Raw genomic sequence first — 27,489 nt, 5'->3', positions numbered from 1 at the left:
GTCTCCTGGGGGCCGGGACTGCCCCTGGCCTCAGAGAAGATAAAGGCCAGTCAGCCCGGTCCCAGGTTGTGGGAGCAACGTTGTCGAAGAGCTGTTTTGGCCAGCATCCAGTCCTGTTCCCCCAGAGTTCCTGTCCTTGCCCGGCTTCTCGCTGTGGACCCCGCTTCGCCCATGGAGGACTGTCTGCTGACCCTCAACTCAGGTCCTGGACCTCGCCCCACGGTAACCTCCCCCCTGGACCAGCACAGTAGGATGTGGATGTTTTAAATAAACTGTGAACATGAAACAAAGATTAGAGAGTCTTGTCTTCTTTCTTTCTAGATGCTTTATTTGTTTTTGCCAAATGATAAAACAGGATCAAACCCGGTACAGAGCAGGCAGGCAGCTTAAACATTCCAAGACTGTCCCTTTGTTTTGTTTTGGAGGGCAGATATATAAGTCATTTATCTCCCCCTCCCCACACCATCTCTCTTTCTTCTTTCCTACTTTAGTGCTTTCCTTCTTCTACCTCTGATATGGATAAATACCACAGCAAAGATACGTTTGAGAACCTAGTGGGAACTTGGCTGTTCTAAGGACAAAGATTAGGAATCTCTGGGACTGGAAGTGCATTTTTCAGCTCCTTGTAACAGACTGGCATGTGGGCAGATGCAGAAAGGAGGGGGCAGGGAAGGAAGGTTCTATAATTCTTCTGTTTCACCTGCAACTGGCACGTTCACTTCAATGGTGTATTCAGTAGGCTCTCCAGACCCTAGCCAGGGTACCGGGGTTCTGTTGAAAGACGGTCTATTGGTGACTTCTTGGTTGCACACAATGATAGGTTCGGGTACCAAAGGGCCAGCATCAAATTCGGGCATTTGGAAGGTCATCAGCTTGGCTGCCTTCTCATATCCCCCATACGGCATTGCAGTCCTAGGGAGAAGTAGAATTGGCAATCAAGGTTTTGGCCTCAGCACCAGGGACAGTTCAGTGCATAAGGAAGCCGTAGCTCAGGCATAGGCAAACTCCGGCCCTCCAGATGTTTGGGACTACAATTCCCATCACCCCTAGCTAACAGGACCAGTGGTCAGGGATGATGGGAATTGCAGTCCCATCTCTGTTCCACACTACAAAAAAAAAAAAGACAAGGACAAGGACAATATGAAATTATACAATTGAATATAAATATAGATGGGTAAAGGCTATGTATAAAGGTAAAGGTAAAGGTACCCCTGCCCGTACGGGCCAGTCTTGCCAGACTCTGGGGTTGTGCGCCCATCTCACTTAAGAGGCCAGGGGCCAGCGCTGTCCGGAGACACTTCCGGGTCACGTGGCCAGCGTGACATCACTGCTCTGGCGAGCCAGAGCTGCACACGGAAACGCCGTTTACCTTCCCGCTAGAAAGCGGTCCCTATTTATCTACTTGCACCCGGAGGTGCTTTCGAACTGCTAGGTTGGCAGGCGCTGGGACCGAGCAGCGGGAGCGCACCCCGCAGCAGGGATTCGAACCGCCGACCTTTCGATCGGCAAGTCCTAGGTGCTGAGGCTTTAACCCACAGCCTGTGTCCCATAAAGGCTATGTATAGTGAATACTTATCTACTTTTAAAATTTTTCACCTATGATCCCTTTCTTTTACTTCTTTATTTTTTCTTTGTTCTTTTTTCTGATATCTTATCTTTCATTTCACTCCTTTATTGTGAATAGCATTTTATAGAGGTATAAATAACTGTAAATATGAAAAAAGGCAAAGTATTCTCTAATTTTTTCCCTTGGTTATATGTATTTTCTTTTCCCTTTGTATTTTCTTTTGTTGTAAATATGTATGTTTTCTAATTTGTACTTAATAAAAATTATTATTATTTTAAAAAGACATTCCAAAATAGGGAAGTATGAACAAATCAACATGGAGACAAAATCTTTGTTAATAAATGTATTGAGACCGGGTTTGCAGGCTTCATCTCAAAGTGTAGAAGAAAACAATAATCAGAAATAATAATGTCACAATACAGATTGTGTTTGATCATAATGTTAAACATCAGAATTTTATTTAAAAGGGAAGGTGGTTGTGTCCAGTAGAACACCAGTCTGGCTTACCCCATGTCTTCTACATGACTGCATCCTAGAAGACCAGAGCTTTGTAACAAATATAAACTGATTTGCTCCTTCATTCACTCACCTTTTACAGAGAAGTCTGCTATTTAGTTTCATGTTCGTCCCCCCCAAGTACGCCTCTGTAATCAGCCCTGTGATCCCCAGATGAAAGGCAGTATAGATACTGAATAAACAAACAATCAAATATCTTTCCCTGGTGTTGTACTGTCCACATTCAATGTACCCTCCCCTCCCCTGCCACTTCGTCGTGCAGTTTTCCTCGTAACAACTCCCTGTCAGTTTCCATCTTTCTTTGTGTGTGTACTCTCTGCATCTTCTATGCTTAGCCCTTCACAGTTTATAGGATCATCAATTTGGAAGAAACCAAAATGCCATTTTGCATGGGTTTCAGGTCTACCCCTTGGCTTCTCACAATGGGTGGAACCAGAGCCTGTTTCAGTCTTAGAAGGGAACAGGGATTTCCAGTATCAACAGACCTTGGCTATTTTGTCTTGTACTCACAGCTTCCCTAATAACCAAACAGCTCATCTCCCTTGCATTTAAGGGGAAAGGGTCTTTTTCCTAATACGAGGGTCTTACTTCCTTTTGCTGAAGCTCCAGATCAAATCCATTTTCCGTTTAACTCACAATAATCTTACTTACCATCCACTGTCAGCCTCCACCAATATATCAAAAGTTTCCCCTTACCTGTTGAAAGATTTATAATGGCAGAGGTCTGCTTTGGAGCCATAAGAAAGGAGGTCAATTGTGAATTCACTTTTCTCTTGAGGAGTCATGCCTAGAGCTCTTTCCCATGGAGAGATGTAGGTCTTAAAAATGGAGACATGTTTCCCACTTCCACCTTTGCCGTCACCTGAAATATAACAACAACAACAACAACAACAACAGATGATTTAGGTCATTTTTTAAAGGCAAAGCAGAGGAACACATAAAAGAATGCCAGTGGGGCAAAGAAATGTTATGAATTATAAAGTCAAAAGGTAGCAGTAGGTTGCTTCAAACAAAATCCAAATTCTGCACCAAAGAATCAGAAAACCTCCATTCAGAATAAATTACGCAAGTTGTGCCATTCTGTGTGAATTTACCAGAGTGCCACATTATCATTTATTTGGATGCAGCTGGAATAAGTTAGTAGTAGGAATAATAATAATAATAATAATAATAATAATAATAATAATAATAATAATAATAATATTTTTTATACCCAACCCATCTTTCAGTGGTGCTGAAATGTCTGCAAACTTGTCCTTTTCCTGGACCAGGAAGCATAAACAATTGAATGTTTTATGACTGTCAGGGGTATCCAGATTTTGGGAAAGATAATGCAAAAGGCAGGATGCGGATTGCTTCTTGCTCAACTAAAACACGTATTTCAATCTCTGGAGCAATAGCCCCAAAAACCTGGCATCTTTCCTCACTTAAACTTGTATGTGTTTTATATATATATATATATATATATATATATATATATATATATATATGCAATATGCTCACAGATACTTGCCTTTCCCGCCAGTGGTGTCACTTCCTCCGCTACCATCCACGCCTCCTCCTGTGCCGGCAGATCCCTCGGTGTGGCCTCCTCCTGTTCCTCCTGTTCCTCCAGCTCCACCTTTGCTCCCAGGTTTTGGAGGAGGAGCAGGAGGGTATTGCAGTTTACTGGATCCATACTGCCCTACAGTTACACCGCCCACCATCCTCCCACTGCTGTGTGAATAACCGTGAGAATCAATTCCGTAGTGTCCCCCAGATGGGATGAATCTCTGAAAATGATCCTGGAAGGGAGGAGAGAGAGAGAAAGAGAAAGAGAGAGAGAGAGAGAGAAGTGTGAACATCAAGGTGCAGATTCATTACACCTATTCCCAGCTAACAAAATTCTTAGTGGGCCCTATTGCTGTTGGCAGGGTGGATAAAAATCAATCCAATTTTTTAAAATGTACCGTATTTTTTGCTCCATAAGACGCACCAAACCATAAGATGCACCTAGTTTTTGGAGGAAGAAAACAAGAAAAAAAATATTCTGAATCCCAGAAGCCAGAACAGCAAGAGGGATCGCTGCACAGCAAAAGCAGTGATCCCTCTTGCTGTTCTGGCTTCTGAGATAGCCGCTCAGCGTGCATTCGCTCCATAAGACGCACACATATTTCATTTACTTTTTAGGAGGGAAAAGTGAGTCTTATAGACCAAAAAATACGGTAAATTGGATTTTTAAAATAAAATGCTTTTGGAGGAAAAATATTTCTAAAGAAAGTTTTCTATTTAAGTTACATTATAGTCCAAATACAATTCATCAGGAAAGAAGGATTTGTTCAAGTTTTTCATATATGCTAAAACTCAGTCTAGGTTTTGTTTTTGTTTTTTAATTGCTTAACCACATCAGTTAACAAACTGATGTTATTGTTTTAGTTAAATAAATTGTTTAAATTGTTATTAAGGAAATGATTGTTTTTCTCCTTCCAATGAAGTACAGCAGAAAAGTTGTTCAGTGATAAACAGTTAACTTATTAAACCTCCCAATAATTTCATAATTATCAGTCTATGTATTTCTAATAGTATAACCAAATCAGTAATTTTTATATAACTGTAAAAACTACTCTGAAAATTTATTATTCAAAAAATGAAACCTTAATCTGGTTGTAAATATCAAGATTATACCAGAAAGAATGAGTCTTTCTGTAAAAAATTATTTAAATCAAGTCTTACTAGCTAGTGATTTAAATCGTGATTTAAATTGATTTGATTTAAATCAAATCCACCCTGTGAGCAATTATGCCATAGGTGTCAATGCATTGGCCTCAAGGTTATCTTTGTAAACCGCTTAGAGAGTGTTGTAGTTAAGCAGCATATAAATTCTTTAGATAAAATAAAATATTAGAAAGGAGCAACAGTGAGAATTGGCGCTGGGAAGAGTCTCTGTATCTTTGCTAGGTTTACTTACATTGTGAACCGCCCTGTGATATTCGGATGATACAAATTTAATTGATAATAATAATGATAATTAAGAAATAATAATAATTTAGGTTCTGAGAACTAGATTGTTAGGACAAAGTGCCCCTTGTTGCGATACTAGGGCAGCACTCAAGATGTAACGGGTGGTTAAAAGGCACAACTAAGACACAAACAATGCATAGCAGCAGGAGGAGACCTGCTAGAAAAGGAACAAAAATTACCAAGCCTACCTGCAATTTTAAACTTGACTTAGTCAAGTTTGCCTACATACTTAGATTTGGGTGTGGGCAGAAAATCCATACAAGTGTATGACATTGGTTGGTTGGCAGCTTAATTGTCATCTAAGGGAACCTCCTCCACCAGTTCTGAATATTGTAGAAATAGAATGGAGATAGGTTGATCAGCAGGGTGCCCTTCTCCACCCCATGATTAGAAACAAACACCTCTGCTATGCCATCTGCATGCAGATTTGTCGGGCGTTTTTTTCCTGCAGGTTGTTTCCTTCTCCATGTAGCTAATCCCAGCAAGTCATTTTGACTTTTGCCAACAACAGGCAATCTGTGCACTAACTAGACGATGTTCATATTATCCAGCTATTTGCCTTCACTAAATACATTTTGCAGGAAAAAAATTAAGGAATCACACAGGCAGCCTGTGCAAATCATGAAACAGAGAGATAGCAGCAACTACTCGGGTTCTGTTGAGCAAAGGCGCATGATTGCAAAATTGCAAGGCCCACTGGGTCCACCTGCAAAATCACCTCTGAGAGATCCTAGCAAAATCCCACATTGGTGTTTTTTTAAAGAGTCAAGCTCTTTGCTTGTCTGTTACATGCAGCACTGTTTGGTGATGAGAAGCTTTCCAGGCTGTAAACAGGCTTCCAAGGCCAGCTGTTCGGTCAGCTAAATATAGGAGAGAAGAAGTGAAAACCCCACAAGGCTGAGTGTAGAATTATCTAACACTCCACTCCATGTATTCAGCTGCAGTCGCCAGGGCTTCACGGCAGGTCACCCAATCTGCAGTCTGGGCACAGAGCCATCAAGCAAACTAAACTGACAGAGCTCTGGGGAATCTCCCTCCCTTGCCTATATAAATTTCCCATTTTAAGAACAAGGAGAATGAATTCCCTCTGAATGTTAGGAAATATGGGATTGGGGCTTGAGATGGGGAGAGAGGAAGAGAGGAAGGGAATCTGAGTCATGGAAGGTTTCATCTCTGATGCTGCCTGGAGCTGGAGGCTGTGGCTGGTAGGGCTGTCTGCTCCCGTACTAAACAGGGAAGCACGGAGCGGCACAAATGCGAACTGAAATCCGCAACTGGTTTCTGAGTTCAGGAGGCCAGACTGCTTGAAGGGTGAACATGTGACGATGATGCCTACGTCTGCAGGTGGGCAATTCCTCAGCACAGCTTCTCACTAAACTCCAGCCACCAAGAACCATCTGGGCTGCTTCCCTCCCTCGCATCTGCTTCCTCTTCTGCCAGGCTAAAGTCCCTGTGAGCGCTTACCAAAATTGTGGGCGCCCCAGCCTTGTGTTTATCCAGCAAAGGTAAAGGTGAAGCGACCCCTGACCATTAGGTCCAGTCGTTACCGACTCTGGGGTTGCGGTGCTCATCTCGCTTTATTGGCCGAGGGAGCCGGGATGCAGCTTCCGGGTCATGTGGCCAGCATGACTGAGACGCTTCTGGCGAACCAGAGCAGCGCACGGAAACACCGTTTACCTTCCTGCAGGAGTGGTACCTATTTATCTACTTGCACTTTAACGTGCTTTCAAACTGCTAGGTTGGCAGGAGTAGGGACCGAGCAATGGGAGCTCACCCTGTTGTGGGGATTCGAATCTCCGACCTTCTGATCGGCAGGCCCTAGGCTCTGTGGTTTAACCCACAGCGCCACCCGCGTCCCATTATCCAGCAAAAGGAGCTAGCAAAAAGCACCCACTCTTAACAAAGCCGCAATTGATCCTCTGAAATGCCGAGCTGTTCTAAGAATGGCTAGGCCCACAATTTGAAACAATCGCATGCACGTAAACCGGTGGTATTTAGTGGGGATTGCAGTAGAAAATAGAAAGTGCACATGCAGGGAAATGCATCCAGTGCATTTCAGTTACTGAGATCCAATCATGCACCACCTGGATTTTCTACAGACAGCTCAAAAGTTTGGTGGTTGCCTTCAACAAGGAAAATGGAAAGCCGGACTGAGCAGGGGATGTGGGCAGATGAGAGTGAAGAAGAGGAAATCCCTGGGCACTGATCTAACTTAGCTGCACAATAACATCAATACTGTAGCCTCTGTCTAGCCCAATCACAAAACGTCCCATACACTACAATCCTAATTCCTAGGCACATAGTAAAGAAACTCTTTTGACCACATATTCCTACCAAAAGAGGGCACAGAGCAGAATCAGTCAGCATGGCCAGTGGTCAAGGAGGATGGAAGGTGAAGTCTATTTGAAGGGTGACAAGTTTACCAGCCTTGTCACAAGAGGATCAAAGTATACGGAAGGATGGAGGTGATCAAACAAATGGAGATGCCCACATAATTCTGCTCCTAAGTCATTGGGTATATCATATGGTAGATGGAGGTCTCATTCAGTGAGATATGCTGTATATGGCTTGGTAAACAACTTCCTTAATTTTGTTCTCTGTCTCTTTGTACGGACGCAGTCCTGTTCACCCGCCCTTGAAACAGTTGTTTAGCTTCTGGCCTGTGGGGTATTTAAAAGAACATATTCTTTGCTTGACCACCTCCAGCATTTCTCCAATGAAAATAGGGATGGTTGATTCAATAATAGTATATTATTATTATTATTATTATTATTATTATTATTATTATTATTACTACCCCCGCCACCCATCGGGCTGCCCCGGGGACTTCCAACAGATTTTAAAACATAATGAATAATTAAACATTTTTAAAAAAACCCTCTTCCTTATGCAGGGTTGCCTTCAGGTGTCTTCATACCTTCCAACATTTCTCTGATTAAAATAGGGACATCCTAATGGAAAGCGGGACATTCCGGGATCATATCAGAAACTGGCTTCCGTGAATCCAGGACTGCCCCTGGAAAATAGGGACACTACAACCACTATGTTAGTAGGATAGTCTGAGAGCTGGTGACTGCCCCAGAGCTTCATAATTGAGCAGGGATTTAAACGTGGGTCTTCCTGCTCGAAATCTGACACGCTTATCTGGTACACTAAACTGGAACATTCCCTTCCACTGGGTCCTTTCTACAGCTACACACACACACACACACACACACACACACACACCATATATTTGAAGCATGCCCCAGAAAGAATCCTGGGAACTGTAGTTTGTTAAGCAACGTGTTGTGCTTTAAATAGCTAGTGTGACTGTGACCCAAGAGCTGCTGTTCAGGAAAAAAACAAGAGTTCTGGGGACAGATGAGCTCTACCTGAGTACAATTAGGAAGGGAATCTTCGGATGGTGACTTGAAAAGGCCTAGCGAAGAAGGGTTAACAAAACCAAACACCAGGCTTGGTGGAAAGGAGAGACAAAAGTCCAAAGAGGATTCTTCTCTGTGCTTTAGGCAAAGTCTGCAAAATCAAGAGCGGACGGTGCCAATCAGAAAACAGCCAAAGGGAAAAAGGGGTATTGATGCATCAGGTTGTTTTAGATGTTTGTACATAGAAAAATGCATTTATTATGAAAAATGATTGGGAGAGACTGGGGGCACCAGCAGGATTATGACCTATATTGGCATTATGAAGACATAATGGGATGAGACATATGGATGTGTGTTGTCTGCAATAGCTATAGGTATGTTTTGTTCAGAGGCAACAGAAAAGGGATAAAATGATGGGCTGTTCACCAAGATATTCACTGAAGGACCAATTGATCATGGATACAACAGCTGTTGCGAGACCTATCTTGCACACATTTATATAATAATAATGAAAGTCATCCAAATGAGTGGCTATTCACTACATCTTGGGACAATGGATCGCATACATTGATTGTGCAAAGAAGTCCTTATTTTTGTCTTTCCTGAATTTACACCCTGCCGACTAACACTCCTAGCCGTCGTGTCAGGGCTCCCGCCACATTTTGGAACCTAGAGTTCCCTAGGCTCCTGAGTTCACAGGTTTGCCCTCCCACTCAAAGAGAGTTATGGGGAGAGGGATGCATTTGCAGACAATGTGCTGCTTCCCAAGGCTCCCCCTTGCATGTTTATTTAACCCTAATATGATATGGCTGAAAGGGGCTCTTGTGTGAGGGCAAGGGGAAATGTTACCTATTTCTTCTTTCCACACTGTTCATCATCTTACACAGTGTTCACATTCCCCCACCAACCAATAATATACCTGGTTCTAATTCTTGAACAATCAGGTGAACAGAAACCCCATTTAACGTGTTCTTTCTTTGAAAGCCAAAAAGTCAGTTCTTAGGGTTAATTCCGGCAGTGCAATTGGTGTCCCCATTCATAAATATCTGGGCATAATAAAAAGAGATGCTGATGAATCTTGAAAGGTTTCCCCCCTTCATAATATCTTGAGTACAGGCAAATGGTATGGAAATGAGCAAATGAGAACTTCCATCCACAGAACATGAAACCAAGGGGATAAATGTTTGCAACACACACACACACAAAACAAAATATGTGTAAAACAACCATATTTCTGCAAGCTTGGGAGGCTGGTGAATGATGGAATGGCAGAGATGAGATATGAGATATCTAGTGAAGAAGACAAGTGAGAAGGTAGATGTGTGCAAATTCTATTTACACACACACACAAAGGTAGAAGAGATAGGGAGGGCAACGGTTTGGCGGGGGCATTAGAAAAATGTTTGTCCTGGCAAAGTGACAATGTGGTATGGCTCATTCCTGCTCTGTGAGGTATTAATCACCCCATGAGTACAGTGCTCATTGCAGTGGGACACAGGACCAAGTGTTGTGCAGCTCATGTAAAAAGTAACTGCTTCAAACATCAGCAAAGGGCATTTGAATACATTTCACTTTTCTTTTTGTTGTTTGTTACTTTCAATGCCATTTTAATATAGGACCAAAATATCCCCAAGGCACAGGAGCTGCTTGTCTACTGCACACTAAAGGCTGTACTGAAGTTCTCACTCTGGGCCAGCAGGGGGATACTGTAGATAGTTATGCAAATGAAGGATTGAAAGTGACGTTCAGTGATTGGATAGTTTGTATGCAAATGAAGGATCGAAAGTGATGTTCAGTGATTGGATAGTTTGTATGCAAATGAAGGACTGAAAGTGACGTTCAGTGATTGGATAGTTTTAGAAAGTTGCTACAGTTACGTTGTTCTGGAGCTCTATATAAGCAGGCTGACTGAGCTCTTCAGTTCAGTTCTGTTCTGGCTCTGAATAACCCAGAGCTGTTTGAAGAATCGCTGTGTTGTCTGATATGTTCGCCCACAACTTAACAGCTGGCATACTGATGTCCTTTGGACATTTGCCCAAAGTGGCTTGAGTTGGTCACCAAATAGCCTGGGTAGCCCAGAGGGCACCTTCAAGTTTGGTGCAGGCCAAGCCTTCTGTTTCAACGAGAGAGAACTCCACTTGTGTGCCCTTCAGCTGCCTCACATGGAAGTCCCAATAGTGGCAACTTTCCTGATGCCGCAAGGCACTTTGGCTGTCTTTAGTTCCAGCATTTCTATATGTGCTTCAGGAGAACTAGGCAATGAAAAATGATCCACCTCAGGGAGATGGAACTGCTAGGCATCTCAAGGTCCTGACGTCACTGGGGGAGGAGGCCTGCTGAGTTGGGGAGATGCCATGAAGCTCTTTTCAGTGTGCCCTAAAGGGAATGATTGAGACCACCATGTGTGTTTCTATTTCCACCTCCCTGATGAAGAGCTTCCCAAATACTTACAGTCTATGTTATTAACAACACGTCTGGAGTTACAGTCACTCGCCTTCAGTCACTGTCCTCAGCCCTCGTAGAAAGGAACCTTTAGTTTGAAACGGGGGAAGTTAAGACCTCTCCAAATCCATGTTGTGTTGTACATGGAAGCTGAAATCCTCTGTAATTAGTCAGTTGTTATAAGGGAGTCAAACGCCTTTCCTCAAATAGCCTGCCAGATTGTTTGGGAACTACATTTCCCCAGTACTCAAACCACTATTCACCGTTGCTGCCAAAGTAATGAAAACTCCAATATATCCATGACAAGCAATGAATGCTACAAGGATCTGGTTTTTTTTGCATGTCACGGATCGCTAACGGCTGGAATCTGCGATACTGATGATGATGAGCAACCCTGCCCTTACCTGCGCAGGTAATATTTCTATAAAAAGTTAAAATAATAACTGTGAGGTGTTTCGTTGCAATTCTGTACATGTTTATTTAGAAGTAAATCTCCCTATGCTCATTGGGACAGAATTGCTGCCTGCATCTTCTATGTCAGGAGTGAGAGGCCACCTAAGATTCTGAACCCTGAACCCTTCCCCACACCCTCCAAGTGTCCCTATTTTCCAGGGACAGTCTTTACAGAAGCTGCCCCGGTTTCTGATTTGATCCCGGAAAGTCCTGCTTTTCCTTAGAATGTTCCTATTTTCATTGGAGAAATATTGGGAAGCTATGGTAAGGTAAAGGTAAAGGTACCCCTGCCCATACGGGCCAGTCGTGTCCGACTCTAGGGTTTGCGTGCTCATCTCGCTCTAGAGACCGTGAGCCAGCGCTGTCCGAAGACACTTCCGGGTCACGTGGCCAGCGTGACGAGGCTGCAGCTGGCGAGCCAGCACCAGCGCAGCACACGGAAACGCCGTTTACCTTCCCACTATAAAGCGGTCCCTATTTATCTACTTGCACTTTAGGGGTGCTTTCAAACTGCTAGGTGGGCAGGAGCTGGGACCAAACGACAGAAGCTCACCCCGCCGCGGGGATTCGAACCGCCGACCATACGATCGGCAAGCCCTAGGCACTGAGGTTTTACCCACAGCGCCACCCGCGTCCTTCAGGAAGCTATGGTATGACATCTCTGTTTTCATTGGAGAAATGTGGGAGGGTATGGAGTTATGTGACCCCTGAGCCGAGGAGATAAGTAACTATACAGCCTTTAGAAGACATCTGAAGGCAGCCCTGTATTGTGAAGTTTTTTAATGTCTGATGTTTTATTATGTTTTTATATAAGTTGAAAGCCACCCAGAGTGGCTGGGGCAACCCAGTCGTATGGGTGGGGTATAAATATTATTATTATTATTATTATTATTATTATTATTATTATTATTATTATTATTAAATAGAATGTACCTATTTTTATTGGGGAAATGTTGGAGGGTATGTACCCCAACATTGCTAAAAACAACAGCCATTGAAAATAAAGCCAATCAGTGATCATGTCTGCGAACCACATGCACCACTAATGGTGTTGGGGATCCTGAATTAGGAACTCTAACCTCTGGCACTGTCTTGGACCAATAAGTCCTGTGGGAGTCCAGGGGCGGTCTGCAGCATAGCGTGGGTTGCCAGCATCCGGGGCCTTGCAGGTGCGGAGGGGGGATGGGAGGGAAGGAAATGGACATGGTTTGCATGTGCATTCAACTGCCTAACAGCATCTGTGTCACCCAGGAGATTGCAGCCGCAGAGGAGAGTCGTTCTGTTGTCTGGAAAGGCCACTTCCTGGTTCGCATGGAGAAGCTGTTTACAACAGAGTCCAGCGACGAAAGCGCAGAGCTGTTTTGAGGCAGCACCGGGTGTTGACATTTTGCGCCCCTAACAATGTTGCACACAAGGCAATTGCCCCTGAGCCCCTGCACACTATGCCACTGACCTGTTTTAGGAATGCAATTATGTGCAATTATTGGACGGCACATAGCTTGACAAAGCTGCCCTTGTCCAAGGCCCATTACTTAGATATGGAGGAAAGACTAGGACCTTCTTTGCATGCCATATGGAAGTCAGTGGCCTGAGAAGAAGCAGCGAAGCTCTGCCTCTGCCTGCCACTATCTCTTGCTTCCTTAGTTTGACTGCAAAACTTAGGGAGGGTCTAGGAAATATAATGAGATATCACACTATGCAGAACAGGGCAACATGTGAATCCAGGACATGCTTTGGATTTCCCCCTGGTATGCAGCCCCTGGAAGCTCCCCACGAGAATTACAGCCCTTTGGGTTGAAAAACAGACTCCAGGTCTATTAAACTATTTCAGCTATATTTAAAATGGTAGAAGGGTCATTTGATTCATTATAACCTATGTGCTCCTCTTTGTACGCTTCGAAAACGCTTTGTACAACTTCGAACACAGTGAGTCAAATCCAAGAATAAAAGCAATCTTTTATAGCATCACGTATATTAACAATGTATAATAAAATATATATGTATGCTGTAAATTTTCCCTCTTGTTGTTCTTAAGTGATGTGGCTTTCTTGCTTCTAGATGGTAATCATCCTCTGCAGTTGCAGTGCCAGCTCTAACATTTGGCAGAGTGGGGCAACTAATTTTGAGAGTCACAAAAGATCAGCAAATTGTTCCTGCTGTTGTATTTCCACTCCCAAGGAGAAGCACTCGCAGGATTTTCTGCCTCAGATGCTAAAATAACTTGCCTAGCCTTAGGCTCTATGCACCTTGATTGAGAGCAAGGGGAATCATTTGTAGTTCTGCTACAGGCAGCAATCTATGTCTGTTCTTAGCAGGGCAGGACAGCAGGTAGATTATATTTGCTTTTGGGTCCCTTGCACTGTTTTAGACTCCCATGTGGGAACACAGTTGTCAGATCTCTATGCACAATTTGTATATTTATAAACAAACATATATCACCAAAAAAAAGGCCACACATCTCCAGAACTTTCTCCTCACAAGGAAATAGCTCCTGTAGCGACTGCCGCTAGAACTTCAAACAATTTGCAGAAGTAGGTGAAATAATATTATTGGAACATTAATATACGAGGGAGATAGAAAGGTGACCTGCTTTTCTGCCTCATCTAGACAAGAGGTCCTTGTTCCATTTTATCCTCAAAAGATCAGGTACCATAGGCTAGGATGAGAGGGACAGACCAGCTTGAGTCTGTTCAAATGAGCTTGACAGCAGGAATTTGAATTTGGATGTCTTATATCTCAGTCCAACCTACTAACCCAAAACCACTCTGGTGAGCTGTGGGCCTGATCTGGCTTCCCAAATGATTTCAAATGCCCCCTCCTGAATATATCCAACCATTCAGCAACAGTGCTGCCAAAAAAAGAGTTATTATTAACTACTATGCATTTGTATGGAGGTATACACCTAATTTGAAGATCAGTATTTGTATTAGGGCCAGCTTTTATATAGGCACAAAAACAAACTTCACCAGGAACCACAGCCGGTCCTGCCTTTGGGCACTTTTGACAGCATGCAACCATCTAGGTATCCTTTTGATCACCATGGACAAATGCAATTGACCACACATTTCTATACTTACCACAGAATTGTCGGTGAACACATCTGGGTTGTTCTCATATATGAATTTCTCTACCCTTAGTTGACGAAGTTTGAACATCTTGGATCCCTTGTTGGTGAGGAGAGAGAGTTCTTCTAGCATCACATCCCTGGGGATGCTGATCTTCTTCCCCAGGTTCAGCTTGGACCCTTCTTGTGGCATGACTGAAGGTGTACAACAAGGACAATGTTACAACTACAAGAAACCTACATTTTGACCTCTTTCTTCATTCCTCCAAACCAGTGCAACCAGAGCAGTTAAAAAAACAAAAAGCCTATAAAGTATGACTGGTGGAGCTGGCCTTCTCTGAAAGGAAATTATGGGCCCTTGATAATTTAATAATAGGTAAGAAGAACTTAAATGACCTGGGATTGTAAGAGAGAATCTACATGTGCTGGTGGGGGTAAGCACCCTTCTTTCCTTTCTGTAAATATTGTGTAATTGATTCCATTCCCATTATATTGGCAAAATGTAGGCTTGGGAACACACATTTGCACAGTGCCAAGCAGCTGACCTTTTTCAGAGTGGTGAAGGTTTTATTGCAGCCAAGCCCAAGGGAGCAGCTGATGGAGCTATCAGTGGCCTGTTGTGACAGGTTTTCGATACTTTTTGCAGATAAAAATCATTCGAGTCCACTCTGACTTTGATTTCGCCTGTATCATGAGTGTATATGGTATACCGCCCAGTTAGGTTTCAAGCGTTCACTTCCTGAGGAGACTGCTTGAAGGTTTGCGGCCTACCAACTGCGTTGTTTGCCCTAACCTATGTTGTTTCTAACAGGGTATGATCCCCACAGCCTTTTAAAGAAATCTGCAGTAGGTGGAACCAGAGCCAATGACAGTCAAGATTTAGTCACCTTACTCCTCCTTGTTGAGTTACATAAAGGTAGTACTGAGACTGAGGAGGAGCAGGAAGCAGACAGGCAGTGCCATCCCTTGGAGTGGTTGGAAGAAACAGGTAACAGCTGGCTGAGAGCAAGACTGATGGAGCAGCGCCCCCATTCACCCAAATGGACCAGTCTCCACAGTGCACAGGTCACATCTAGACTGGGCTACAATTATGCTTTCCAAGTGGAGCTGCTTTTAAAGACAGTTTGGAGAGCGCAGTTGGTTCAAACTCTGGCTCTCCAACTTGCTGAGATGAACAAGGCAGTTATTGATTCTGTACCACAACTATGCTGGTTAACAACGAGTCATTTCAGTGCTGGTTTTAACCTTTCAAAAGTTATTTGAAGGATCTATTCCGCAAACACAAACTTACCTCAGCCATTAAAATCAGCTGCTGAGGCCTTGCTCTCTGACCCATTTTTAGCAAAGATTAGATGAATGGACACAGGGGCAAGGATTTTTCAGGAGCAGCTCTGCTATGGTTGAATCCCCTTCTGTGAGAACTCTCATTGCTTTTAAATAGATTCTGAATAGGTTATTAATGACTTTTTTTCAGCCGGAACTCTCCATAACTCAGTTCTGGCACCTGTCAGGTGGGCGCCATTGCCATTCTGAGAGAATGAGGGAAGTGTTCATTGTAAGTTTCAACACCTCTTTTTCTAGAAAAATAACACCGATGTCATCTATTTTACAATACTTTTGTGCATGTTTTCTCCTGACTCAAGCATATATTACCATGTGGGTATGTTTCTTTTGATTAATTTGATTTCAATTATAGTTTTATTGTTATTTTATTGGTAGCATTGTTATTTTGGTTTGTAGACTACCTTGCAAGTATTATTGCTAAAGGAAATGAGTGAAATAAGTAAATAAATGAAGAAACAAATAGTGGTCTTGAATGGCCACCATCTTGTTACTAATCACCAAAAAGACACACACAAAAAGCCTCAATCTTGCCCTGTAAAAATTCCTACATTATTGACATCAAATTGTGTGTCCTTGCAAACAGTTTGTTACTGTACATGTAATGCACACAATGGTACCTTTTCTAGTCATGTTTCTTTCATGTAAGAAGTATGACCAGAAAAGCCACATGTTGTCATATCAAAAGCAGTTGTTATGATCTATCAATGAAGGGGGAAATAACAGACAAGGTTTTCTTATCTGCTATTTCCTCAGCAACTGTGTGTTGTTTTCTCCCTGTGGAAGACCGGGGGATTCTGGCCATGGTTGTGTTCCAGAAGCAATGGGGATGGAGGGCAAGTGGAGGACCATAAGGAGTCAAGACGAGGGATAGACCAAGCCAGGAGAGAGCAGGGAAGCCCAGAGCCAAGAGGATGAGGGACCCTGGCAGGCCCAGAACAGCTGGAGTGACAGGAATACCAAACAGTTGACTGAGGAGAGAGCAACGGTAGGACCTCTGGATCCAGGCTATCAGAATTAATGGGAGTATATGGGACAAAGGAGGACATAAAGGGAATGAGGCTGAGAAAATTTTGCAGGAGGAAGAAGTAGAAAGGGAGTGAGATTACCTGAGAGCTAGAGAGGAGGAGGAAGAGCAGCAGCAAAGAAGCCATTGCCAGCCAAGCTTAAGCAATAAGCTTGAGGTGGTAGGAAGGGGCTGTGTCATGGGTGGTATTATGTGGAGAGCAGAGATGGTCCCACAATGGAAGAAAGTATCTGGCTATCCCAGAAGTGACATTTAGAGTTTTAACCACGTTTACTTCTATCTGTCCTGCTTAGCAAGCACCACTGAGTTTTGAACATGTTCAGTTTTTTGTTCTACTCACCCTGCAACTTCACCCATCTTTACACACTACCAGCTATCACAGACAAATGGTTCTTTCTCAGTTAATGGCAATATCACTCAGGTGGCATCAAGCAGGGCTGGCGGTACCTTTGAGAAGCAATAACACTAGCCTACAAACTAAAATTACTTCAAGCCAACCTGTCGTCCTCAGTTGCTTATTCTATGAAGTGGAGATCGGAACTCTCTCGCCATGTCCACTTCCACCGTTTACAGCAGATATCGGGGGTCATTGTCAGAACAGATGTTTGACTCAGGCAGGTGAAAATGGGCATGGCATTTGCACACCTGACAGCAGAATTCTTAGTCTCTGTATCTCTGGTTTTTTTTTTTTACTTTTGATGATTTCCACCCTAATCCAAACAGAAATTGGCAGATTATGCTCATTAGAAATTCTAATGTACACTAGCCCTGACACCAAGGAAGCCAGCAGAAGCCAATTTTTGGTCTTCGTCATTTTTAAAAAGGAAATATTTTTTATTTAATTTTCCCAACTACATACAAACATAAACAAACAAAACAGGCTGTTAACATTTCATTTCTAAGGTAGCAATCCCGGTTGCCTCTCATGGATTCAATTGTTGCTTCCTCAGCAGGAATCCACCATGAGAACTGTAACAACGGAATCTCTGTGATTTTGTTGATGTTTCCATAGTACAGAGCTGGGATGAGCCCAGTTATACGCCACACAATCGGAGCAACACCATTTTGCTCACCTTGCAGGGTCTGAGCTCTGCATATGTTTGAAGGCCACCTGGTCCTAAAATTTCTGCCACCATTAAAATCCCTCATGGTTCTTAGGTCACAGCTGTTCATATCCCAACCCCAGCAGTCACTTGCTGTGGCTGCTGTGCTGATAAACTATGTGCACAGCATGCTGGAGGCCATGCGACAAGGTTTCAAGCAATACTGAAGCATTTCAGCCAAGGCGCTGCCATTCATTTACTATACTGAATCAGAGCTTCGTGTGGCTTGTTTGTGCAGGTATATTTATGCACCCCCCCCCCATCAACAAGTCAAAGAACTAGATATTCAGAATGAAGCCATGCCTATTTTCCAGTCAAAGCAAGATAATTAAACAATTACCGTATTTTTTGCTCTATAAGACTCACTTTTTCCCTCCTAAAAAGTAAGGGGAAATGTGTGTGCATCTTATGGAGCGAATGCAGGCTGCACAGCTATCCCAGAAGCCAGAACAGCAAGATAACTTATTTCCCGATTCTTTTCCACCCTGTCTGTACCTCTAACGCATTACAGTGGTACCTTGGGTTACAGACGCTTCAGGTTACAGATTCCGCTAATCCAGAAATAGTGCTTCAGGTTAAGAACTTTGCTTCAGGATGAGGACAGACATCATGCAGCAGCGGCGCAGCGGCAGTGGGAGGTCCCATTAGCTAAAGTGATGCTTCAGGTTAAGAACAGTTTCAGGTTAAGAACGGACCTCCAGAACGAATTAAGTTCTTAACCCGAGGTACCACTGTACGTACTATGACTTTAAACAGTCATGGATGCCCTCAAGGATCCTGGGGACTATAGTTTGTTAACAATGCTGAGAGTTTTGAGAAGACCACTATTCCCCTTACAGAGCTATAGTTCCCAGAGTTCTCTGAGCTGCAATCCTGAGAGTGGCTTAACACTCAATCCCTCTTCCTAGTGAACTCTGGGAATTGTGGTTGTTCCCAGGATTCTTTGTGATGAAACATGACTGTTTAAAGTGGCATAATACTGTTTTCAATGTGTAGCGCAGGAGAGGCACATATGTCAGTGTCAGGGTTGGATTTAGGTTTGATGAGGCCCTAAACCACTGAAGGTAATGGGGCCCTTTATATGTCTAGCTGTCCTTTGTCAACAACAAATTGTCACTGTTTTTTGTGTTGAATATATGCTATATGGTAATTTATGGACCTAATAGGTATCTAAAGCAATTTGCATATAACAAAATATGTATTTTATCAAAGTTATTGTTGAACTGAAATACAATTTAGAAGAAGTATATTAATAGTGAACTTTTTTTGGGGGGCCCAAGAAAGTGGGGCCCTAAGCTATAGCTTGTTTAGCTTATACGTAAATCCGGCACTGGTCAGTGTATATCTAAATAACCTTTGCCGCTGCAGTGCTACTTGAAATCTAAGGACTTAACATCAGTGACAGTGAGAGATTGAAATACCGTAAATATCCATATTTTCTCCTCAGCTGGGAAAATATGGGTAGCCATTGTGTCCCTTACTGTGCCATTCTTCTGCTGTGGGTTCCATCTTGTAAAAGAAAAAGAAAAAACTTGAGACGAACTGCATGTGACTAAACATCATCACATACAGTTTGGCTCTTTGGGGTGAGCTGTTTGGCTCTGTAAATATTCTAGAAAGCAGGAGACTGTCGTGGTCCTTCTACATAAGCTGTAACCTAACCACTCGTGACTCTTCATTTACATAGAAGCTTCTATGCTTGTTCTCTGTTTGGCACTCCACAGATACTCTAGGGAGGAAGTGCTCAGAGAGGATTTTATGTCTGCGTTCAGGTGCACATATATCTTACCTTCTTGGGTTAGTTCTAAAATGAGTTTAGTAGGCTTTCTCTTCTTATTGGGAGCCGGAGTTCCTGCAAGAGGCATGCTGTTTCTGTACGAGAATAGAATAGCGTAAATGAACTTCTCATTCGTGTTAAGTTAAATACAGAGCTGTTGCCTCTTTCACGGTGGAGTTTTCTTTTGTTTGCTAATCCCTTCCCCCATCTGGCATATATAGAAAAGGTGTCTACCAACTTCCTCTCTCAAGACAAAAGGGGCCAGTCCACACAGATGCTTCTGGAATCTTTCCTAGCCCCAGCAAACCCTGAGGAACAATGATGGCACATGACCTGTTTTTCATTCTGGCTGCATATTCTGCAGTTTTGGCCAATTTCAGCAATCTCTTCTGGCAGTTCCCCAACTGCGAGAAGTGAAGTTTCAGGGAACCAGGCAGAGAGCCTTCCCAGTAGTGGCACCTGTCGTGTGGAACGTCCTCCCATCAGATATCAAACAGAAAGATAGCAATATGACTTTTGGAAGACATCTGAAGGCAGTTAATGGTTAGTGTTTTATTGTGTTTTTAATATTTTGTTAGGAGTCACCCAGAGTGGCTGGGGCAACCCAGTCAGATGGGTGACTAATAATAATAATAATAATAATAATAATAATAATAATAATAATAATAAGCACCAATAGGAATTTCATGACCTGGTATCCAGCTGCTGGGTATGTTTGAGGTTCGTTGAGATTCACCTGAGATCTCTGGCCTACAGACGTGTCACCTCAGTACAGAGAACTAGATTAGTTAACTATGATAATATACAGAAGGATGTAGCAAAACAACAAATGAAATTGAGTGATGAATAAGCTGTGCGGGAGATTTTATTCAGTAAGATAACTGTGTAGGCTGCAGATTTGGAAAGTAAACCAAAACAAATAATTTGATAATGTGGCATGTCCCTGAGGAGGACAGATAGGACCAGGAAGTCTCTTTATTGATTTCTAGGCTGAAGAAGTTAAGGAAGATTCTCTGCTAACTCTGGACCATATAAATGTTCCAGATATATTATTAGAAATCTGTTCAACAATGTTTAATAGAAGTTGATACAACATGCTGTATGGCAGAAACGTAATCTGATGATTAGTTTACATATTATCAGATTTATTATTTAAATCTGTTACTTAAAAGCATAGCTGCTTTTTGGTTTTAAAGGTCACATCTACGTTGCAACAGAATAAGGTTAGTTATTGATAGTGCTTTTCTCTGAGGTGTTTTGTTTTTAACATTGGGAGTATCTATATTGTGCTCATGAAAATGTATATTGGTAAATGGGCAGACTTGGCTTGAGCAAAAAAATTAGTTCTGCCACTAACAATTGCTGCCTGTTTCAGGTATTCCAGAGATGCGCGTTCGTCTGCAATATGTGTCCCCATGTGTTTCTCGCTTGGGTTATCAATGTTCTATTCTTTCTGGTTTCAGTTATCAATAGCGATGCGATTTGTGATGTTGTCTTATTTCATTTATTTTTCTCAAGTTATTGAACCCATCCCACTTTAAACCTTGTTTTCTTTCATAAATGTGATACGTCTGTTGTAAAAAGAGTAAAAAAAAAGAAGTACAAAATTCATAATTGTTTTCAAAAACTTTGACAGACTGTATGTTTCTCAACATGAATTCCAGCCACAAATTCTAGCGTGGTTTTGGTTTACGTAATCTTACATATTTTTAGGGCTGCCATATCCCCCAAAGTGGAACTCCAGACAAAGTTGGGGGGCAAAGTTGTTTAGCTTTCTTTGGGAACACCCCCCCTAAAATGAGGGGAGATTTTCTGGGAATTTTAACAGGTTTTCAATAATAATAATAATAATAATAATAATAATAATAATAATAATAGCCACCCTACTTGCCATATGTCCAGGAGATTACTTGTATAACGGAACGCTAGAATAGCAGAATTCATCATGGAAAAAAGACTTTTCATTTTAAAAAGCACCACCACCACGCAAAGCACTGTAATCCTGCGATTGCTCGAAGAATTTCACTCACTGTGCTTGGGGGCACAAAACAGCGAATTGCGTGACATTTTGTAAGCGATTTCAAAAAGTGCAATCTTTGTCCACATCCCCAGTCAAAGGCACAGTTGGCAGCTGGTAAGACATATACCCTCCCTACCCTCAAAATACCCTTAGCTTAGGCCAAGAGAAATAAAGATGAATATGGGACAGGATTAGCCCCCTACTGCAACAGTTAAGTGATTTCCATTCTTCCATTGGACTGCCTATGCTTAGCCATATGTGTAGGTTACACAAGAGGGAAATGAGTGAAATCTGCTCCTTACAAGTGGAGTTACCAGAGGAAAATATATATTGGGGTGGGAACAGAAGGGGCAAAGTGCATGGTATATGTATAAATTTATGTTAAATTTATGATTAGGTTGTGCTTAAAAAGGTAAAGGTAGGTAAAGGAACCCCTGACCGTTAGGTCCAGACTCTGGGGTTGCGGCGCTCATCTCGCTCTATAGGCCGAGGTAGCCGGCGTTTGTCCGCAGTTTCCAGGTCATGTTATCAGCATGACTAAGCTGCTTCTGGCCAACCAGAGCAGCGCATGAAAACGCCGTTTACCTTCCCGCCGGAGCGGTACTTATTTATCTACTTGCACTCTGATGTGCTTTCAAACTGCTAGGTTGGCAGGAGCGGGGACCCAACAACAGGAGCTCACTCCATCGTGGAGATTCGAACTGCCGACCTTCTGATCAGCAAGCCCTAGGCTCAGTGGTTTACACCACAGCGCCACCCGCGTCCCATTAGGTTGTGCTTAAGGGAAAGCAAATGGAAGCAAGGGTGTGGCAAAAGGGACCACCACTGAAATTTTACCACACACCTGACAAGCCACCCACCAGAAAAAAATGCACCAATAAACTTCCACATTTAGTAGCCCAATGGCAAAGGTCCAGCATATGTCCACTTTCCTTTCTGTTACGTTGATTTAAAACAACAACAACAGCACATAGAGCTTCTTTTGGTTCTTTTGGCCTATTCCTCATAATCACCTCACTAACATTTGGGTACCCTATTAAGACTATATTAGTTACGCCTCAGTTTTTGACAGTTGTCAAACTTCTGCATTGGCATCACAATCCTATATTTCTAGTCAAATGTAATTTTGCTCGTTTTCCACTGAAATACTCTTTGCCTGCATCGCTATAGCGGACCCACTCCCAGTGACCCCCAACCCAGGCAGCAAAGGCCTAGGCAATGTTTATGTGTAACAAACCAAACAAGAAAACATTCTGGGATTTTAAAACTGGCCACAGCTTTTAGGTAGGCTTTGGCTCAGCCATTAGGTGCATATCCAATTTCAGCCTCCAGGTGGGTGGCAGATGTTTGAATGGGGTTGTGCCTGAGATTATGGAACTTCCTCAAAACATGGGTCTACATAGGTGGCCCATGCTTGGCTTCTGGACAGAGTTCTCACTAGACCCCTCTAATGGAGTACCCTGCGATCGCTCCAGTTTGGATTAGAGGTCATGCACCACTTCACACCAACCCGATATTAGACTAAAGGATTCCACCCAATGCCTTATCTGCCAAAAGTTGTGACTATTTGTTATCAGGAAGGCAAAACCTCCAAACAGGGTCAATCTTGTTTGCAGGAAATTCCTTCTCGGATCTGAATATGGTCCGAAACTTGGATGCAGCTGGCCTTTGTAGCTGGGCCCTCTGGCCACCTGATAGCCAATTTGAAATCTAGGGGTGGTGGATTATCCCACCATCCTTTGCAGCTGACCGGGGGAATTCCGCAACTGCTGCCCACCCAGAGACTGAGTAAGCGGCCATTTTCTTACACTTGCATTTTACCCATTCTTCTGTAATGGAACTGGAAGTGTCATACATGTGGTTCCCCAGGAGGTTAGACCTGCTTAACTTCAGGAAAGCGGTGGCCTCATAGATTAGACAGAGAAGGTGATGATTTGACCAGGAGTAAGTTTAATTGTTAAGAGACATTTTTAATCTCTCTCTCCCTGTCCAAGAGCCAAATTAGGTTTGACTCAGCAGAACCATAATTTAGATCTACCCCCTCCCCCCTAACTTCAAGGCAGCTATAGGGGGCTGCCAATTTATTCAAAGAAACGGCACTGTGGGAATTTTTGTGTAACCTCCAGGGCCTGCTTAGATTTTAGCAATTTCGTCGGGAGTCCGTCCCCCCCGCAAAATCTGTTCATGTCCACACCACTCTCTAATTTGCAACTACTTCTTCAAGTGTTTCTATATCATAATGCCCAATTCCGTTCTGTTTTAGTTCTAAATTCATTGCTGGCTTGTAATCTCTTTCCTGCACAGAATATTCCTTTGTTAATAGCGGGGGGGAAATGTACTTGTTAGAACTACTGGTTTCTTGTTAATCCGTTGATCATCAGAACCTCTGCTTGCCCTACTGCTCCTATTTGGGAACAGGAGGTCTATTTAGAGAAAGCCACCATGGAGGTCCCAAATTTCTTACCGAACAGCCTAAATTTAGCACCCAGGTCATCCCTCTGACATTTCCCTATGCCAACGGTACCCACACTTCTACGGGCCTATTCCTGCTGCTCCCTATATGGCTGCCTAAAGAGACTGGCCAACTTCATACCTGGGCAAACAACACTTCTTGTGGTCCTCCCAGCCATCACGCTCCTTCCTATATTTTTCACATCCTTTCAGAAATTGTGTCTCATCTCCCATGAAGCAAGCAGCCACCACATTAGCCAAAGGTTTTGTGCAGGGGTTCCTCCATTAAAGTAAGCAAATCATTGCCCCCAAATCATGAGCATCACGAGCATTCACTGGAAATTTAAATTTTCTTATATGTTTCCCAGAATCTCACCAATCAGTGTATTCTGGTTTCCTTAGCAGCCGCTCTGGTCTCTGTATACTGCATTTTGCCTTTGAGAACCTCAACATTTTTGAAAGACTGTGTAGAAATGAATCTATTTACGTATGTGCCACATTCCTACAAGGTAGGCATAGGTTCAATTCAGTTCACAAACAAAGGTGAATCTGCCTAATTCACATTTTACGAAACAATATGTGAACGGAAATGCAACTGTTCAAAATTCACGTCTCCGAATTTTGCAGTGCAGTTTGCCAGCCAAGCAATGTGTACAAAAGTGCACATATTGAGATAAAATATGCATGAAAATGGATATATCCGTGAAAATAACATTCAAAAATACATTATTTTTGGAGAAATAGAACTATTAGGGAAAATAAAATGCTTTGGAAAAATGTGTTAGGCAAAAATTGCATACAAAAATGTGTATACGAAGAGAAATTTGCACTAAAATGCTGATGAATGTTTATGAGATTTTAAAAAAAATTGAAACTGATGTGGAAATGTCAAGAACTGTGCTCAGATTGGAAAAATGAGAAACTGACATAAACCAAAATGGAATTATTCATCCATTCCCAGTCATAATCAATGCAATAAAATGATAATTAATCTGCCGTTGTATTTTGTTGTACACTTTGAAGGTTGAATATAGATATAGGACAAGCTCTTGAAACTTAAAAAGTTCTTTTCTCGAAAAACCGATCGCATAGGGAAACCCCTTCCATTAACTTTTGTTTTTGCTAATGCAGAAGTTATTTACACCAGTAGGAACAAAAGCACAGGGATATTATTTCACCACACAATCCTAATTCACCCTTTTGTCTTCCAGATTTTCTCTTGGCAAGATGAGGAATGTCTGAGACAAGGAATTCAACAGATGAATTTGTTACATTCATTTGCTAGCCATCATTAAAATTAAGGCTGTGGAAGTGGTTAAAAATAAAACAAGACCACCTTTGGACTTCCAGTTTTGCTTCTACAATTATGTGGGAGCTGCCAGGATTCTGTTAGCACAAAATTGGAAAACCGCAAATACCCCGACCGTTAAAGACTGGCAAATTAAATTATTTGAGTATATGGATCTGGCAAAAATGACGCAGAACATTAGACAGCAAAAAGGTTCAAGGTTTATCGACAATTGGTCTAAATTCATAACATATATGGAAACAAATTCTAGAGATATAAAAATCACAGTAGGTTTAATATAACCCTTGCGATGTGTTTAGGCTAAAAAATGAAAAACTGCAGAATGGATTTAATATTCACATAACCCAAAACCGAGATGGAGGGAAGTCAAACGTTATTTATTGTTAATTAATGTTTGTTTTTTGGTTGGTTTAGGTGTTTTGATTTGGTTGATGTTTTGTTTTCTTTTTTTTTTGGTATGTGTTGGCTATTTTTCTTTTTCTTTCTTTGCTGTTGTTTGGTTATAGAAAATGAATAAAAAGAAGTTTTTTAAAAAATACAATTATGTGGGAGAGTTCTGGCAATTGCACCCCAAACTCTCAGCCATGACAAAATAGGTAGGACTTCTTTGACAGATGGCATAACTGGTAGAATCTAGCTGTCCAGGGAGCTGATTGCACCTTCTATTTAAAGCAGCAGAAGAAATCAGCTAGCTGGACATCTAAATTCTGCTGTTTCTGCCATCTGCTCTCCAGTCTCTGATTAAAAGCACAGAATTGCAGGCATTAAACTGAGAGGATTTGTGAAATGTATCCATTGCAAGCAAGGTTTTTCATTCATTATTCTTAGATTTCAAGGGCAAAGGACAGCATTACTCTTGTCTCAAAAGACAAAACACATTTCACCCTGTAATTCCTCATTTGAGCCCAAGAGCTCCTTCATCTTAAAACTGCTTTTATTGTATTTTTTTATTTTTATTTATTCCATTTTGAACAGTTTGAGGTGAGAAGTGAAGGCTGATTGTTGCTGTGTAGCACCTTGGCCAGAGCAAATGAGAACCCTACAGGTCAACAAAATGTCTTCTAGAATGGAGTTATTTACTGATTTCCACACTTTTCTTTCTAATTGGGATCCATCCAAGAAGTGTAAACTCCATGTCATGTAGTTGCCAAATGTGTATGTCTCCAAATCAAGGGTAGCAGATGTGCCCCATACTTCGGCAAGACCCTGGACAGCTGCTCCGGTGATGGAAAAAAGGAGCAGAAATGAGGTGGCAAGGCATTGGTGCTACTACCTGACCTCATGGGGAATAGGAAAGAACTTCTGCTGTAGCATTACTTAGTGAGATAAGTTAGTAAGTGGGGAAACATGGGAGGAAACACCCTTATGTGCAGTATACCGAGATACATCCAAGAGAAAGATCTGATCTATTTTGACATTTAGTAAGGCCACGAAAGGAACGGGAGAGTTGGCAGCCTTCCCAAATGTCCTGGATGGTAACTTAAGACTGCTGAAGCTGCCAGTGCCGGCGGTGACAATTTTGAGTGGATCGCTTCAAGAAAAAGGGATCTCTGTAATGGTCATTGTCCCCAAGAGCGGGACTTCAGCAGGACTTTGCTGTTCTAGTGTAGGAAAGAGGGTCCGCTGGATTTAGTGGTTTCGGGAGCGTTTCGGGAGGAAAGGGGTCTGAGGCTCACAGGTGCAAGTACTTATTTCTGCTTTGCCTGTTAACCCCCTACCCCACTGCCAGGCAGTGCGCTGCAATGCAATGCAGACTTTCCACCATTTGTTCCGCCCCCTTTCTCAATGTCCCGTCCCTCCTAGCTACCTTTCCCAGCTCACCATCACCTTGTGGAGGCACTCACCTCAGGCACGCATGCACAGGCTACTCCACAGAGCCTTCAGCAGCAAGAGCAGACCTTGGTGTGTCTGGCGTTCTTCGCTTGCTTGGTCTTGCAGGAGGCTTAGGAGCTCTTCTTGACCCCCCTGGGTATCCGGGGGCCCACACGCTCCCTGCTCAGGGTCTGCACGGCACAAAGTGCTGATGTGGAGTGCTGCGAATTTGACTCTTGGAG

The 27,489-nt window shown here is 42.6% G+C and overlaps 1 protein-coding gene across 2 annotated transcripts; it reads right to left on the bottom strand.

Annotated features, from left to right (window-relative positions):
• Positions 1-302: 302 nt before the first annotated feature.
• On the bottom strand, positions 303-27,489 carry MYOZ1 (myozenin 1). Of its 2 annotated transcripts, XM_081913777.1 has the most exons (6): positions 27,280-27,489; positions 19,668-19,750; positions 14,421-14,602; positions 3,597-3,867; positions 2,780-2,945; positions 303-912 (listed from the first exon to the last, which is right to left on the bottom strand). In XM_081913777.1, exons 2-6 carry the CDS (start codon positions 19,741-19,743, stop codon positions 681-683), a joined length of 927 nt encoding a protein of 308 aa, XP_081769903.1. In that variant the 5' UTR covers positions 19,744-19,750; positions 27,280-27,489; the 3' UTR covers positions 303-680. The 2 variants fall into 2 exon arrangements, with proteins under 2 accessions (XP_081769903.1, XP_081769904.1); XM_081913778.1 differs by lacking the exon at positions 19,668-19,750.

Source organism: Podarcis melisellensis, assembly GCF_964234715.1.
Source record: "Podarcis melisellensis genome assembly, chromosome: 5".
NCBI classification, from domain to species: domain Eukaryota; kingdom Metazoa; phylum Chordata; class Lepidosauria; order Squamata; family Lacertidae; genus Podarcis; species Podarcis melisellensis.
The sequence above is the reverse complement of the archived record's forward strand: the minus strand, read 5'-3'. Positions and strand labels throughout refer to the sequence as shown.